This window comes from Lissotriton helveticus, chromosome 5_1, assembly GCF_964261635.1.
Source record: "Lissotriton helveticus chromosome 5_1, aLisHel1.1, whole genome shotgun sequence".
Lineage (NCBI taxonomy): Eukaryota > Metazoa > Chordata > Amphibia > Caudata > Salamandridae > Lissotriton > Lissotriton helveticus.
The window spans coordinates 1,512,171,572-1,512,188,247 of NC_136065.1; the positions used below are offsets into that span (position 1 = coordinate 1,512,171,572).

General features: G+C 45.3%; 1 protein-coding gene across 10 annotated transcripts in view; it reads right to left on the reverse strand.

Moving 5' to 3' along the window:
* The window catches only part of LOC144755518 (complement component receptor 1-like protein), a 962,117-nt gene that overhangs the window by 159,435 nt on the left and 786,006 nt on the right, over positions 1-16,676 (reverse strand). For all 10 annotated transcript variants that reach the window (XM_078644512.1, XM_078644516.1, XM_078644510.1 and 7 more), the window contains one exon: positions 4,483-4,565. In XM_078644512.1, the coding sequence (XP_078500638.1) occupies positions 4,484-4,565 (82 nt within the window). In that variant the 3' untranslated portion in view covers position 4,483. The remainder of the gene's footprint in view (positions 1-4,482; positions 4,566-16,676) is intronic.

Genomic DNA, 16,676 nt, shown 5'->3' on the forward strand with positions numbered 1-16,676 from the left:
AAAGAACTTGAAGCTTGCTTCCCCTACTGGCTGATATAATTACCACTACAAAGATTGTCCTAAGTATCAGAAGTCTTAAGGGCCAGCTGGGCACGGTTTCAAAAGGGGAACACATAAGAAAAGTTAAGAGCAAATTAAGGTGCTACTGGGGCATGACTGACACACAGAGAGGGCTGATACAGCAACCGCAGAACAGCTGAATTGTCTGACAGGTAACCTTAAACAGAGTCCAGTGCAAGGCCATTCTAGGCTAAAGACAATACAACAATAGCACCTCCGACAGGGAGGCAGCACATAGGCCAATTTGTCATGAGAAGCACCAAGCCAAAATCCTGTTCCAAAGTAAGACATATCTGATCCTCGTCGAGGGACGCCTGGCTGCCAGAATAACATCTCAGATTTTGGAAGGAAGATTAAAGACTCAACTGTCACGAAGGTGAAGAGTACCTTTAGTTAAAGGGGCTCCACAAAGCTCATGAGTTATGTAGATATTGAAAACGTGTGAGCGTAGAGTCTCAATATAAATTCTTGCTGTAGGACTTAGCCTTTTTGGCTAAAGTTCCCTAAACTTTTTGCTTTCCCCCTAGACCGTTTTCCTGACAGAGTTGCCAATTTAGATGCTTTTGGTACTTTGCCACTGCTGATCAGTGTCAAAGTACAAGTGTTCCCTATGTAAAGTGTAATGGTAATTGGTTGTCCATGATTGGTATGTTTGCCTTACTAGTAAAGTCCCTAGTGATGTGCAGTGTGTGTGATAGGGCTAGTAATGCAAAGGCGCTCAGAGAAGGGAACTCAGGCCTGCAGTGTAGGGCCTTGCTAAGTTAGCATGTTGTCCTGACAAGTGCAACCACTTGTCAGGCCTTACTTTCCCTTTTGCATACACATTAGGCACCCCTGTGGTAGGTCCCGGGTAACCCCTGGGCAGGGTGCAGTGTAAGTAAAAGTAGGGCATATATTGAGGTGTGTGCTATGTTCTGACAGTGAAAAACACTCCATTTAGTTTTCACTGGTGAATGGCCATTCTGCCCATAGGACAGAATGGGGGAGGCTGGGTATTGTGTTTTGGTAGCCTAGTTTCCTATAAGTTTATAATGGAGAGGTAAAGTTTAGTATGTATGAACTCACAGTGTCAACACATCATTCTATGAAAGTTGCTTTGTCACTGTGTGTTCAGAAAACACTTTTTAAGAAAGAGGCTGAGTTGTGTGCTTTAAGCATTTCTGTGTGTCTCTGTTGAATGTGGATTGACTGTCTGGATCTGGGAGGTGAGAGCAGCTGGGAGAGGTCTTGACCCAGGGAGGGGTTGAAATGGCACCAGGCTGCCCTGCATCTGGAGAGCAGGGGAGGAGAAGCCCGGAGGTGAAAAGCCTGGGCTGGTGCTATAAACCAATTGACCCATCTCCTGCTGAGTGATTAAGGATCTAGACCCCCAGTATCAAAGGGAGAAAGGTGACAATGGGAGGGAGACACCCAGAACTGATTTAGAGAGGGGTTAGGGACCCCTGAGCACAAACGAACTTCAAAGACATTAAGGGGTATGACTATGAGAGCTGAAACCCCTGAATGTTGGAATGAAACAGAAATGGATTGAGACTCAAAAGGCTTGGGCCCATTCTGTGGTGAAGTGTATCCTCGGCTAAATAAGGAGCAACTGAAGAGACTCCTGTGGAAAGACCAATCCTTGCTTCGTGATCTGGGGCTGGTCTGCAGTTTGCTGTTCTAACCAAGGAAGAGGCTGTTGGGACTGTGCTTGGAGGAGCTGGGTCCCCCTGCTTGACGGAGACTGTGCTTTGTGCTGTGTCTTGTAACCCCAAGGGCCAAAGGTGAGCTGGCTCCTTGTTTTGAAACACAGGAACATAAAAGTTCCCGGGGAAGTTTCAAGCGACGCGGTGGGCGCATGTTGTGGCAGCTTGAGACCCTCGGAATGTGTGCCCTGTGATCTTGGACACGCGGAGGAGGAGTGAGACTCAGACACACTTGGTGCGTGTCGTGGTGCGCAGGAGGCACAGGTGAAGAGCGCCTGGTCAACGTGGGCATCGCTGGTGAAGTAAGTCTCGAACACGCTTGGTGCGTGTCGTGGTGCACTGCAGGCGTTAGAGAAGAGCGCCTGGTCAGCGTGTGCACCGAAGCTGGAGTGAGACTCGGATGCGCATGGTGCGTGTCGTGGTGCACCGCAGGTGCTGGTGAGGAGCGTATGGTCGGCGTGTGCATCGAAGTTGGAGAGACTCGGACGCCCAGGGTGCGTGTCATGGTGCACAGGAGGTGTTACTGAGGAGCGCCTGACCAACGTGTGCATCAGAAGTGGAGTGAGCCTCGGTCGCGCAAGGTGCATGTCGGGGTGCATCGAAGGCGTTGGTGAAGAGCGCCTGGTGATCGAGTGCACCGCAGGAGAAGTGAGGCTCAGACACGGTGAGCATGTCGAGGTGCGGCCAAAGGCGTTGGTGAAGAGCGCCTGGATATAGGGCACCGGAGTTGGAGTAAGTCTCAGTAAAGCAGTGTGTGTGACTTGGTGCAACCTGGGTCTGTGGAGGTGATCGGCTGATCATCGTGTGCACCGGAAGAAAGTGAGTCTCTGCAGCGCGGTGTGCGTGTCTTGGTGCCAACTGAGACCACAGGAAGGAGTGCCTGGTGAGCGTGCACTCAGAGACAACATGGAGTCCCATCAGCGTTGTGTGCGTGGCTTCGTGCCAGAAGAGACCGGGAGGGTGCGGTGGTGAACGTGCACCCGGTAATCTCAGGGGCGTGGGGTACGTGTGCCCTGCGGCCACCTGAGAGCTTCCGAACAGTCGCAGCCCGGACTTGCAGCCCCGGAGGAGCTGAGCTGCCAGGCCGAGCCGCTAAGGCCCATTGAGAGAGTTCTGCATGGAAGGCCCAGTTCAAGGAAGAAGGAGAGGAGAGTGGGGTCGCGCCCCCAGTTAACGTGGATTACTACCTGGGCGGGGTGCGGGCTCTGAGGGACAATCTCTCGGCCTCTAAGACCTTCTGACAACATGATCCTTTGCTTCGGCTCAGAGTGGGGCCGGTACTGACGAAAGGAGTGGCAGTACAGGCGCCAGAGTAAGAAGCTGTACTCTGTGTCATCGTTGAACCATATGGGGGGGGGGGGGGGGCAACTGTTATCGAAGAGGCTGAATTGTCATAATACACATTGCCAATATTGTTGCTAATGAACTGCCAGACTGTCTTAGGATGCCTGACATTATTTCCTAATGAAGTACACAATTGTAGTGATTGGGGTGTGACGCATTGCATTATTCCTTCATTGCGCAGTACATGAATGTAGCGGTACGCATTGCATTATTTCTCCCATTGCAGGTACCGGGGTGTATTGTTACTCATTGTATTATTTCTCCTTTGCCCAGCACAGGATTGTATTGTTACGCAGTGAACTATTGTTTGTCTATTGCAACGTATGTGATTCTAGCATTACGACCAGCCTAGCATTTGGAAGGCGGTGGTTGGTATTATTAGAACCTACCAGCCAGCTGGAACAAATATTACCCTTTATTCTATGTTGGCTTATGTATTGTGTGGTCTGATCGTATATCTTTTTGTATAAAGTTATACTTGTTTTTATCAAACTCGTGTGGAGTCCATTTGTGGTGTCACCAGTGGGTTGCTGTGGGCGTGGTTGCACATACAGAACACTTGTGCTTTGGAGATAGGCCTGGCTGCTCGTGCCAAGCTACTGAGGTGGTGAGTAGGGCTATCTCAAACGGTGTCCTTACTTGGCCTAACATTGAGTGGGGAGCCCCCGGTTGCGCACGTGGCGTCAGCAGTGCGGGACTGGGACTCCGGCTTCCAACACTTGCCATTCAAGTAATGCAAATGAAAACACAGCTGCTCCCGTTTAATCAGTGGTATAAGAACCAGAATGTAAATAGCTAAAATGAAGACCTGATTCAGTGGAATGGGCCGGGCACAATCGGGACTGTTTAGGTTAAGTAATATCATAAGTTATTAGCAGAGTGAGAGAATCATCAACATCAAATGAGTAATTTTAGAAAGGCATGGAGCAAAAATATATGTTGACTATCACACAGAAGCAAAGGACCCAACAAAGTCTTTTTCAAAGGACAGATGATACATTCTGATTTTGATTATCTATGAACAAAGATGTCAATGAAGTAATGAACTGAATTAATGCAGATATAACAGCCATAAGCAATACACAGTCAAAATAGCATAGCTTTAGCACATGGAAGTAAGGAAGATTTGCAAACTAGAAACTAAGAGGAAGAAGGAAAGGTAAAAAACAGTAATGGTAAAGGGTTAAGAGAGATAGGTACAGAAAAAGATGTTACAAAGTGAAGAATAAACAAGAGGTCATCAAATACATTTGTGAGGGAGGATGATTTCTGGGAAAAAAAGGAGGGATCTGAAACTGACCAGAAAATTGAATTGTAAAACATTAAATACAATGGTTTCTCAATGGCCGAGTATGAGAAGTATGTATACATGTTATTGTATATTTGACCATACCTTAAGCATTAATATTTTGACTCTCATCCCTCAAATGAATTGCTTCAGGGCCATTGACTTTCTGTTCATTTGTAGGATAGCTTCTAAAAAAATAAAAGGCAGATTAAAGAACAGAACACTACAAATGGATATGAATTATTTTGATCAAGAAAAACATAGAAAAACCTCATCGATAGAAGCACTTCTTGGAAATGCTTGCACGCAGGATAATAAAGGATATATTTTTTAAAGGAGATTGTAAAAACTGAACTGGGAAGAAAGTAATACAATCCAAAGTAAATGTTGTTGTCCCATCATGTGCTCTTCATCAATATTGATAAACACTGAAATGATTCACAGATGTGCAAGCCAGCTGAACACAAAGTAAATGGTATATCAATAAAAATAAAAAAAGCTTATGTAAAGATAATGTTCCATTTATCATCTTTTGTAATGGCATAGAAAAAAAGTTCCCATTAGAAAACTAAAATTGATTTAAGCAAATAAGCAAGCTGTTTGGCCCACCCCTCATTCATTTTCCAAATTTTTTAATAGCATATTTTATTGGCAATTACATAAAAACAGGCTCAGAAATCAATATGTAGCAAGATTAAATACAGTAAACAGCTTCTGTTCATTGCACCATCCGAATCGCCCTGAGTTTCTGCAGAATGATAGGCAGTACCTGCTCTTATGGAGACCAGAGGCCTTTGATATCCAACTCCTCTAGGTGAAACCTCGGAATCGTATTGTGAATGTCCAGGTTCCTCTAGGGAGGAGTGAAGGCTTGCTTTCATAGATGTTGTCAATGTTGCTATGAACAGAAGGCATTGAGAGGGCTCTAATATTTGGGCATGTTGACTGAAAAACAAAATCGAAGATGTGGCTGCCTGCAGATGGCTCAACACCAGCTACGGTGATTTCTCTTGGGTAACTTTACTCATTCACCATATCTCACACTCAGTCACTTATATGGCTTTCAAATGTCCTTAGTGAACTATTGAGACAAGACCCATCAATCAATCATAAACAAAAAAATTATTTTGTATATATCAAGACATATTTATTAAAAACAATTATAATAATGTCAAGAACAATTCATATACACAATAATTTTCTAAAGTTGAAAACAATTTAACAATAAACAAAACAAAGCATCGAGGCGTTTTGGTGGACAGTGTATTTTTAAGCCACCTTCTTCAAAACCCACAAGTGATTGCCTACATCAGTTTTTAACAGAACTTCAAAAAGTCACTGAAATTCATATGAATGGTAAGAATCGCAATCATTTTGCACGATGGAGATGGGCCCTTTAAACAATTATAAATCAATTGTATGGGTTTGCTTTCTGCATATGAATTTCAGTGACTTTTTTAAGTTATGTTAAAAACTGACTTAGGCAATCACTTAGAGATTAGTATATATACATATATATATATAAATAATCCTATGTTACGTATAAGATGACAGTGTGATATGTGTTTTGTTTTTATGCAGGCACATACTAAATTACTTGTTCCTTGAGAGGGACGTTAAGGTTGTGGGTACTGAAGAAGATGGCTTAAAAAAAACACTGTCCACTGAAACGATTCGACCCTTCATTTTGTTTATTATTAAATTCGAGGAATGGTGAAGTCTAGATACAACAGAATTCATAGACGTTTGTAATATTGATTCAATCGGAATAACATATTTATGATGATATAGGAGTGTCACTTGAGTTGTCACTCGTTTTAATGCTTTTTTGTAATATATTTTAATGAATTTGAGGCCAATTTTAGGATTGTTTTTAACTTTGTAAAATTATTGTGCATATGAATTGTTCTTGACATTCTTATAATTGTTTTTAATAAATGTGTCTTGATATATACAAAATATATTTTTTGTTTATAATTGATTGATGGGTCTTTTCTCAATAGTTGACAAAGGACATTTGAAAGCCATATGAGTGATTGAGTGTGAGATATGGTGAATGAGTGAAGTTACTCAAGAGCAATCATTTTTTTGATACATTGATTGTATATGGTACCCTGTCTCTTGGGATAGTGGGGCCACTCTCTTTCTTTTTTAAACAATTGGTCTCCAGGGAAGGCAGCTGTAATTCTAATACTTTAGCTGCCCTCCAAACTAATACTGCAAATGAGGTACTTTCACCCATTGGTGGCCCATGTGGTGAGTCAAGCTCTGTAATATGGGAGGTAGGAAAACCCCTGGCATTTAGTAAATCAAGACATCATCAGTGTAATGAGGTGGAGCAAGCCATTCTACTTTCCATCATGATTAACAATATCGTGGGGTGTACCCTACCCTGGCACAGGATCCAAATTGAGCCAAAATGAAAATGGAGCCTTTGCTGATAACTGCAATGCAATAGTTTATGGTTAGAGTGAGGGTAAATGCCAAGAGGTGGCGCTTTTAAAATCTCATAGCATGATATTGTTTACGCTCAAGCAAACATCAATTTGAGATCCAACATTAGTGCACCATATCAACCACCAGTGGAGGTGGTGTAAGGTTTTAACCTGCAGAGGGGTTGAGAACTACCTGGGAAACTTAGGGTGCGTCATGATCAACTAAGGCATCAGCTTTGTGCCCAGTGACGTGATGGACTTGCACCGTCTCAACTTTTTAGGCTTGTGTTTGGACTTAGATTCCACTTACTGGATAACTTTGGTAAGAAGTGGAACAGTCGTGTGTTTAGGCCCACGACAGGGAAGGTGACGGAGCCTGTGATTTGGAGCAAGAGCAGGATCTACATGAAGGCCAGGACTACTTCTTGAGTTCGTCAATATACAACTTTGCCTCCTGGTCTCAAATCAACTTACGGTACATGAGGGGGCAGTTCTCACACAATTTCAAGTTGTGTCTTGAACCCAGGTACTAAAGACACACCTGTTGCAGGTCTGTGACTGACATCTGCTTCTTGTAGTAGCATGGCTTAAATCATGCCATTTACAATAAGGACATAGTTACCTAGCACATTGTGGAAAGGTTTTGGAGCCATGGGAAAACCAATAAAGTTGCAAGTAGAGCTTTCGAACCATGTCGGCAGGCGGAGACAGATAGGAGCTGATGACAACGCAGGGGTAACCCCTGGATGCGGTTCCACTTCATCAATTCCAGGGCAGTATAGTATCAGCAAGGAGCTGCCCAAAGCCATCCAGCTGTGTAGGGAGCACTGCTATATAAAATCTCTGGATCCAAGGACAAAAGTGAATGAGCTCATTGACCTGCTCGTGGCTGCTATGTTTCTCAGTACATTTGACTAAGTTGCAGGCAGATCACCCCTCAAAGAAGTTGCTTACCTTCGGTATCGTCCTTTGTGGTAGAGACTCTCTCAAAATGCAGATTCCTCACATTGTGAATACCCCCAGGCGCCAGACTGGATCTGAAGAATTTTCTATATAAATTTTTTCATTGGTTGGTAGGGGGTATTGTGCGGTTCTGCATCAGATCCTTCCCGCTCTGGTTGTGAGGTTAAAACCACTAGAATTGAACCACCGCCATGTGCTGACATCAGTTCCTTTATTTCTGTGACTTGCATGTGGCTCTGGTGTTCCATCTATCCTGTCAGTTTTAACAGAATCCCTTTTCCTCAAAATTACAGTGTGCAACTGGTGTTCTTCCTAATACCACAGGTTTCAATTCAAGCAGGGACTGCCATCGCCAGATGTTGTCAACCGACACCCACAGTGTCTATCTCTGTTATCTGGGCTCCAAGCACGACTTGGTGTCACATGACTGCTGCACAAAGATGAACTGAAAGGCCATACGGGACACCATACGCTGTTGCGGAATTCTGAGTGAGCTGAAGAAGACCCTGTCCCGGTCAAGGGCAACGACCTATTCTCACTACCAAAGCTGATCTCACTATAGATTGCCATCGAACTCACAAAGTTCTGGTAAGTCCAAGAAGTGTAAAAACCCTTGGAAGTTTAAATACAGCTTTCCTTTGTCTTAACTTGCCGTTCCTATCGTTTGGAGTTAGGCAGCGCCAAGGGTACCTGCAGATCGCAGAGCCATTCCTCAGCTTTGAAACCGATTCAGACTTTGCTTCCAATACGCTCAATTTCCTGGGCCATCAGCAACCCAACAGCAGCTCCAGAAGCGGAGAGCAGCCACAGACCACATCTTTGGTACCCCTGCATTTTTCTTGCCAGCCTTCAGACACGAAGGATTCAAGGTTGCCTTTAGTCGGATTACCACCGGTGGATCCGTCCCGGAGTGTGATACTCAACCTTGTCCCGAAACAGAGCTCTTCTTCGAGCTCTGCTACGCTGACTCCAGCCCAACATCAATGCCACCCTTGGCACTACAACAAATGGCAGCAATCCAAGACTTGATGCCAGCAACAATGTCACCGACGCTGGAAGTGGAGCAGATAGTTTTATAGGACTGCAAAGTCCTAAACCCCTCTGAGGTTTACAACTACACGCCCTTACTCACATTCAGGACCTGAAATTTGACAACGATAAACCTGATGATGACATTTATGAAGATGAAAACCTGTTCCATGACTTACAAGAAGAAAGTGGCTAGGATATGTCCACTGATTTGTCCACTTTTCTTTGCAGTCTCTGCCTATAATGACTTAACTTGAAACAGTTTCAAGTGCTAAACTTTGGTCATTATCTCCAGTGTAAAATCCAGGAAAGGAGGCTCTGGATGTGGATCTATCGCCTCTACTAACTCAATCAATTGAATTTCCTGGTCTAGTATCTGCTTTTCTAATTATCTGGTTGTTACTGGCTATTGCCAACTCATGAACAACTATCTTTAGCTCATTCCATTCCACTCCTCTTGTGCACTCTATGCCAATATCACTACAAAGTATTGTCTAATTTCAGCCCCTAAACCTTTATTGATTTCTGGGTCCTCCATGGTCGCTACGGGCAGTTCCACGGTCGGGATATGATGTCAGATCATCGCCTCTTCCAGCAGAAACAAAAATGGTGAGTGGGCCGGCAGTATCTTACCCAAGTAATGTGCATCACACTGCATGGAATTTTTGGTAGTAGGGCACAACCAGACTTGAATATGTTCCATGCAAAAACACATGGTTGATCATCGTCAGCATTGTATTCCCTCCATGCCTCTGTTAAATCTAAGTTAATCATTACATGTTAGTCTATTTTTTTTATCACTTTGGGGGGATGTAAAGTGCTGACTTTTAGGCTACAGAAAGTACCTGCCACTTTCCCAAAAATTGGGCAACTGGGTCCTGGATGGTAATACTACCTAAACACTGCGGTCTACAGCTACAGCTACAAGGACCTGCCGGCCCACCTAAAGAAATACTCCAGCCCCTTCAACAGGCAGGCCTGACCATATCACTGTACATGGATCAGTAGTGTACCTGGGTCATCATGGTGAGGGGAGAGGGGCTGGGTGGTAACACGCACAGAATCTCTAGTCTACAATTCTGACATCTACAGCCTATGAGCCACGCAAGGCTCAGACTAGGTTGAGAGTCTTAAAGGATCTCACAGGGTACTGCTACAAGGTTATGCGAACACTGTCGGACCTCCCACGACCAAAACTTACAGAAGCAAAATTAAAGAGTGTCAAAAAGCCCTTAATACCCTGGAAGAGGCAACACCAGTACTCAAGTCACCCACCTTCATCAATGATTTGTGGTGCAGACAGATGCTTGGCCCAGGTACAGTTATGCATTAATTCCTTTTATAATAGTGTCTGATATTGCGGTGTACATTCTGTCAATGTTATCTAATCTTCCTCTTTTCCTGTTCAGAGGAGCAGAACAGAGTGTCATTGGCGTATATGAACTTCTCTGCACTGATTGCATTACCGAATCTGTCCATGTATGCTAAAAAAGGCAGACTGAAAAGTGGTCAGGAGCTTTATATTTTTTTTATTTACCCTGGCAGGTACAGCTGCTACTGTTGCTGGTGGTTTTCTTGACGCTCCTGACCTAAAACTAGCAGTCCAATCATTAGTTATTTCTCGACTGGAATATGGTTGCTCCACCCTCTCCGGCTTACCTAAGATCTCGCTGGCTCCCTTAAAAACCTGCCTCAATGCAGCCGCCAGACTACTTACAGGCTCTAGAAAATTCGATCACATCACTCCTCACTTGAAAACTTTGAACTGGCTTCCCGTCGAGGCTAGGATCCACCTCAAACTGGCATGCATCACGCACAAGGCCTTACACTCTAACTCCCCTGCGTATCTTGCACAGAAGCTTGTGTTATCTGGAGGAAGCAGAAACTCACGATCGGCTAACACCCTCCTCCTCCGGCCTGCACGCTTTAGGAAAACAAAAACTTACAATCGAGCCTTCGCCGGATCTGCACCAAGAATATGGAGCTCCCTCCCTCCTGACATCAGAACAATCCCCTCCCTTGCATTTGGCCTCTTCAAAAAAGAGGCCAAATCCTTCCTCATGGGTAAATTCCTTGGCTAAACCTGCTCCTCAGCTATCTAAGAGACTATTGCCTCATCTTGCGACCATGTACAGCACTCGTGTGATTTCCTGCCTATTGTATGACTCTTGTCTCTGTAAAATGCCCCGATGTATAGTCTCTCCTTCCCCAATTATATAGTATTGTTGTAATCTCCTGCCCACCTTATGACCCCTCAATTCTGTAAGCTCTATGATGTACATGTCCTGTGATATACTACGCTCTATACTACCCTTTGAATATGTAAAGCGCTCTGATACCCTCACGGGTCAAGTTCGCGCTCTATAAAACCTTAAATAAATAAATAAATATGAGGTCAATTATAGAGATTGCTCGAATTGTCTTCCTGGTTGGTTCTTTTAAGTCAGACAAAAAGCAATCAGTTTATTTATTTGGTAAAGGAAGGTCGAACCTTTTAGATGGCCTTTTTATCAAACCCCCATATCATCGGAAAGAAAAATCGATGGGGTTGGATGTGTCCTCCTCCACTGAAACAATGCAATTGGTCCATTCTGGACCAGTTTCAATAGGGGAGTAAGATGGAAGCTCTCTTTCTTCTTTCTTGCCAAGGCTGTAGAATATGTGACGCTGGTGAAGGAACTGGAGTATGCATTTGAAGTGGTACTCCTGAGGGTGTTATCGGAGGAGACGGTTGTGTGCTAGGATATAGATGATGGCGGTGAAGCTGGGGGAGGAAACTATTTACCTTGAGGTACAGATGTAGCTCTTTGACCAAAGATAATGGGAATTGCATCATAGGTTGAAATCTGTGTGCCACTGTCGAAATGTTCTTGGCTGTAATGTCATTCTTGTTCTTGATGGTCTTGAAACGTCTGATAATGTGCTCTGGATGTAGTGGCTTCTATTTGTGTCTTATAGAGATATTGGGAATGACTTCCATTATAACCTTCATCATCCAGGTCCTTGTAGTTTACTTTAAGTTGGGTAGGGCTGCAAACTGAACAAAACATACCTTCATCTTCCAATCTTTCAGAATCAAACCAGTGTTGTGGCAGATTTGGTGACACTTTGCTAGACGATATCTGGTGCAGCCCAGGTTTTTTCTCTGAAATCAAAATTGTGTTGCCAAAGGAAACACAATTTTTGTGAGTTATTAGAAGATTTTTTGGCTTTGGAAACAAAAGAATGTTTATCGTCAACGGTAGCATCATAGCTGAATTGTCAACGACAGGATCGTAGATGTTGGAATCCTCAACGGTTGTAAAAGCTTCACTGATTTGTGGGGGACTATAATGGTGGAATCGTCGATTTGACAACAGAGTATATTGCAATCGTAGACGCCAGCGTAGTCACCAATGAGATATCAGCCATCTTTGTAGAGGATAACATCACTGTCATTTTTGCCTGTTTTTAGATGACGATGAAGACTGTCAACAATGCCTTTGTCAACGATAATGTTGTTGATGGGCTTTACAACTGCAGTCTCGTCATTGACAAGTCATCGGTGGAAGTCTAAGGAATTTTGTGCTTCAGTGTCAGTGATGGAGATGCTAACCTTTTGGAGCCTAATTAGACGTCTTCCTTATCTAACATTTAAGGTTTTAGTTGAGAAAATATAGCATATTCTGCTTCGTTTAACCTAATGGTATAAGGGTATAGACAATAAACAAACTCTTTATGAGTATCTTCAGAGTGTAGACATTTCTTGTAAATGGGTCTATAAGGTCTGAAAAGACATGTTTGTAGATGTGTCAGACATTATCTGTCTTTTGACGTGAATCCCAGAGAAATAAGAATAAATCTTGATTGAATATCAGATTTAGGTTGAGAGAAAAAGATATTAATCTGTCACTAAAAGAGCAGAGCTCAGAAGTTTCCTTTACACATGACGGGAGGTAGAAATCTAAAGCATGGACCTTCAGGGTGCGGTCATGAGGCTGATTATTTCTGATTGCGAATTCTAGTTATTTTAACTGATGTGACAGGACTACTAAACAGTATGTGTTTTAGGCTTAGAGGTACATTAACATGGTACTGCTATTGAGAGGTTACTGAGGGACTACCAGCTCGACGACCGGAATGATCAAGCAAGGGAATCTACAAAAGATCCAATTCTGGAGAATTTAATGAAATGTGCTCCTGCTACTTTAGATCTTTTTACACTCAGAGTTCAATTATTGGACCTGTACTGCAGACAGGGATGGAATAAGCTCGTTCAAAGAATATATAGTCTAGGACAGGAGTGCAAACTCAGGGTGTACGTGGTCAGTGCAGCCCAAATAATTTTTACAGCATGAAGTGTAAAACAATAATTTACATTTAGATTTTGCAGTAACTAATTCCTAGTTTGAGGCTTTGTGGCTGAATACAGTGAATGTTATCTTAATTATCTCCAATGGGTTTGATTAAGGAAAAGGCTGGATGTTTGTAGGATAAGGGACTACACTGGATGTTTGCTGGTCAAGTAAGTAATGAGTTCAGAAGAACTGAGGAAGGAAATTCTGATTTACTCTTGCTTAAGGTTTCTACAAAAACCTGGGAGTAATCACTGGTTATGTTAAGTATAGCCATAGAGAAGATTAAGCATAGTGTAGTCAGTAGATAGAGTAGCACTCAATGACCCTTCTTCCTATTTAGAACCATAATGTAGTAAGGTCCTTCATAATAAGTACAAATGAGAGCCTATGAGCTAATATAGGGAAACCCCGTCTGGTCCTTCTGATGCTTGTGGAAAACAACTCAACTAAAACCTTGGATGACTGTGCCTGGCACAATGCTGTCAGGTTCCCCACAATAACCTAAAGTTACACAGGTTGTGCATTCACATTTAGGCAAGGAGAAAATTTCCAAGAGTCAGCCACTCTAGTCTTAAAAACTAGATTTTAGATGGTTTTACATGGATATAAATCTGAAAGGTAATTCCTTTATACATATGTGCTTGAGAGGAGATTGAAATCCCTATTTCAATAGTGGGTATGGCACATAATAGAAATACATCTCTTGCAATGTCCTGAAAGAGTTACTTATGGTTCTTGGTCATACACAAAAGCCAGGATTAATGAGATTCTGTTACTTCTAATTGCAACTTATTGTCTCTACAGAAACTCCATTCTTCTGAGTGCTGAGAGAGGTCATCATTAGGCTCACCCATCCTCTAGTAGTTTCTGAGAATAGAGGTATGAGTAACAGGATGTCAAACATTTGCATATTTTGATATTCTACAATTTTGGTCAGCTTCTAAACAGTCTAATATCATTGTTCTTCATTTAGCACACGTAAAAGTAAGATTGCGATGTAGTTTGTAGACAAAATGATCACAGGGTGGCAGCTGAGAGAAGGAAGTAGGTTTGAGCATTTTAATGTTATGCTCCTCTGAGAATCATTTGATTGATAAGCCATGGGATGCACCTGCATGCTGTAGAATGGAACATGACCTGATATACTACAAGCAGTATTTCAAGCACCCCCAAACATACTTGGTACTTTCTGCTTGAGACTCGCAAGAACCCAGACGCACCTGTCTAGAGATGCAAAGACTAGCTGCACCTATCAATCAATCAATCAATCAATCAAACGAATTTGTAAAGCGCACTACTCACCCGTAAGGGTCTCAAGGCGCTGGGAGGGGGGGGGGGGAGCCGCTACTGCGCGAAGAGCCAGGTCTTGAGCAGTTTCCTGAAGGAGAGATGGTCCTGGGTCTGCCGGAGGTGGGTGGGGAGGGAGTTCCATGTCTTGGCCGCCAGGTAGGAGAAGGATCTTCCTCCGGTGGTTGTTCTGCGAATGCGTGGGACGGTGGCGAGGGCGAGGCTGGCGGAGCGGAGCTGGTGGGTGGGTGCGTAGAATGTGAGGCGGTTGTTGAGGTATTTGGGGCCCATGTCATGGAGAGCTTTGTGTGCGTGGGTGAGGAGTCTGAACGTGATCCTCTTGCTGACGGGGAGCCAGTGCAGGTCTCTCAGATGGGGAGAGATGTGGCTGTGGCGGGGGATGTCCAGGATGAGTCGTACCGAGGCGTTCTGTATGCGCTGGAGTCTTTTCTGGAGTTTGGCTGTGGTTCCAGCGTAGAGGGTGTTCCCGTAGTCCAGTCGGCTGGTGACGAGGGCCTGGGTGACCGTCTTCCCGGTGCCGGTGGGGATCCATCGGAAGATCTTTCGGAGCATGCGCAGGGTGTTGAAACAGGATGACGAGACGGCGTTGACTTGCTTGGTCATCTTGAGGGAGGAGTCCAGGATGAAGCCCAGGTTGCGTCCATTGGCTTGGGGGCGGTGCCCATGGCGGGGGGCCACCAGGAGTCGTCCCAGGCGGAGGGGGATGGTCCCAGAATGAGGACTTCCGTCTTGTCCGAGTTCAGTTTCAGACGGCTGAGCTTCACCCATTCCGCGACGTCTTGAATTCCTTCCTGGAGGCTGGATCTGGCGGTGGCGGGGCCGTTGGTGAGGGAGAGGATCAGCTGGGTGTCGTCAGCGTAGGAGATGATGTTAAGGTTGTGTTGGCATACGATGGCTGCGAGGGGGCTCATGTAGATGTTAAAGAGGGTGGGGCTGAGCGAGGATCCTTGTGGGACGCCGCAGATGACTTCGGTGGCTGCGGACGGGAACGGGGGGAGGCAGACTCTCTGGGTTCTTCCGGTGAGGAACGAGATGATCCACTCCAAGGCCTTTCCTTGGAGTCCGGTGTTGCTGAGGCGCTGAATTAGGGTGCGGTGGCATACGGCGTCGAAGGCTGCTGAGAGGTCCAGGAGGATGAGGGCAGTAGTTTCCCCGTTGTCGAGCATGGACCTGATGTCGTCGTTAGCTGCGATGAGGGCGGTCTCTGTGTTGTGGTTTGCTCAGAAACCGGACTGCGATGGGTCGAGGGATCCGTTTGACTCGAGGAAGGCGGAGAGTTGTTGACAGTATTCTCGATGACTTTGGCCGGGAAAGGGAGGAGTGAGATGGGGCGGAAGTTCTTGAGGTCCGTGGGGACGGCGGTCGGTTTCTTCAGGAGGGCACTGATCTCGGCGTGTTTCCAGCTCTCCGGGAAGGTGGCGGATGCAAAGGAGCTGTTGATGATGTCCCGGAGTTGGGGTGAGATGATGGAGTTAGCTATGTTGAAGATGTGGTGTGGGCAGGGGTCGGTTGGGGAGCCGGAGTGGATGGTGTTCATCGTGCTGGTGGTGTCTTCGGTGCTAACCGAGGTCCAGGTGCAGAGGGTGGTGGTGGTGGGGGGCGTTGGTTCGGTTGTTGGGTGCGTGGTCTGGGCACCTAAGCTGTTGTGTATGTCGGCGATCTTGCGGTGGAAGAACAAAGCGAGTGAGTCGCAGAGGTCTTGCGAGGGTGTGATGTCGTTGTTGCAGGTGCTGGGGTTGGAGAGCTCTTTAACGATGCTGAGGAGTTCCTTGCTGTTGTGGGTGTTGTTGTCCAGTCGTTCTTTGAATGTGGTCCTTTTGGTGGTGCGGATCAGCTGGTGGTGTTTGCGGGTGGCGTTCTTGAGGGCTGTCATGTTTTCTGATGTCTGGTCGTGGCGCCAGGCTTTCTCGGCGGTGCGGCAGGTTTTCTTGGAGTTTTTGAGGTCGTCGGTGAACCAAGAGGCTTTCTTGCTGCCGGGTCTGCTGGGAGGGTTCTTCAGTGGTGCCATGTCGTTGGCGCAGTTGGTGAGCCACTGTGTTAGGTTGCGGGCTCCTTCATTGGGGTCCGTCGTGTTGGTGGGAGGGTTCTGGCTGAGGGAGGTGGTGAGCTGGTCGGCGGTGATCTTGCTCCAGCTTCTGTGGGGAACCTGTTGCGGGTGTTGGTGGGTCCTGGTTCTCCTGAAGTTGTAGTGGACGCAGCTGTGGTCTGTCCTGTGTAGACCAGTGGA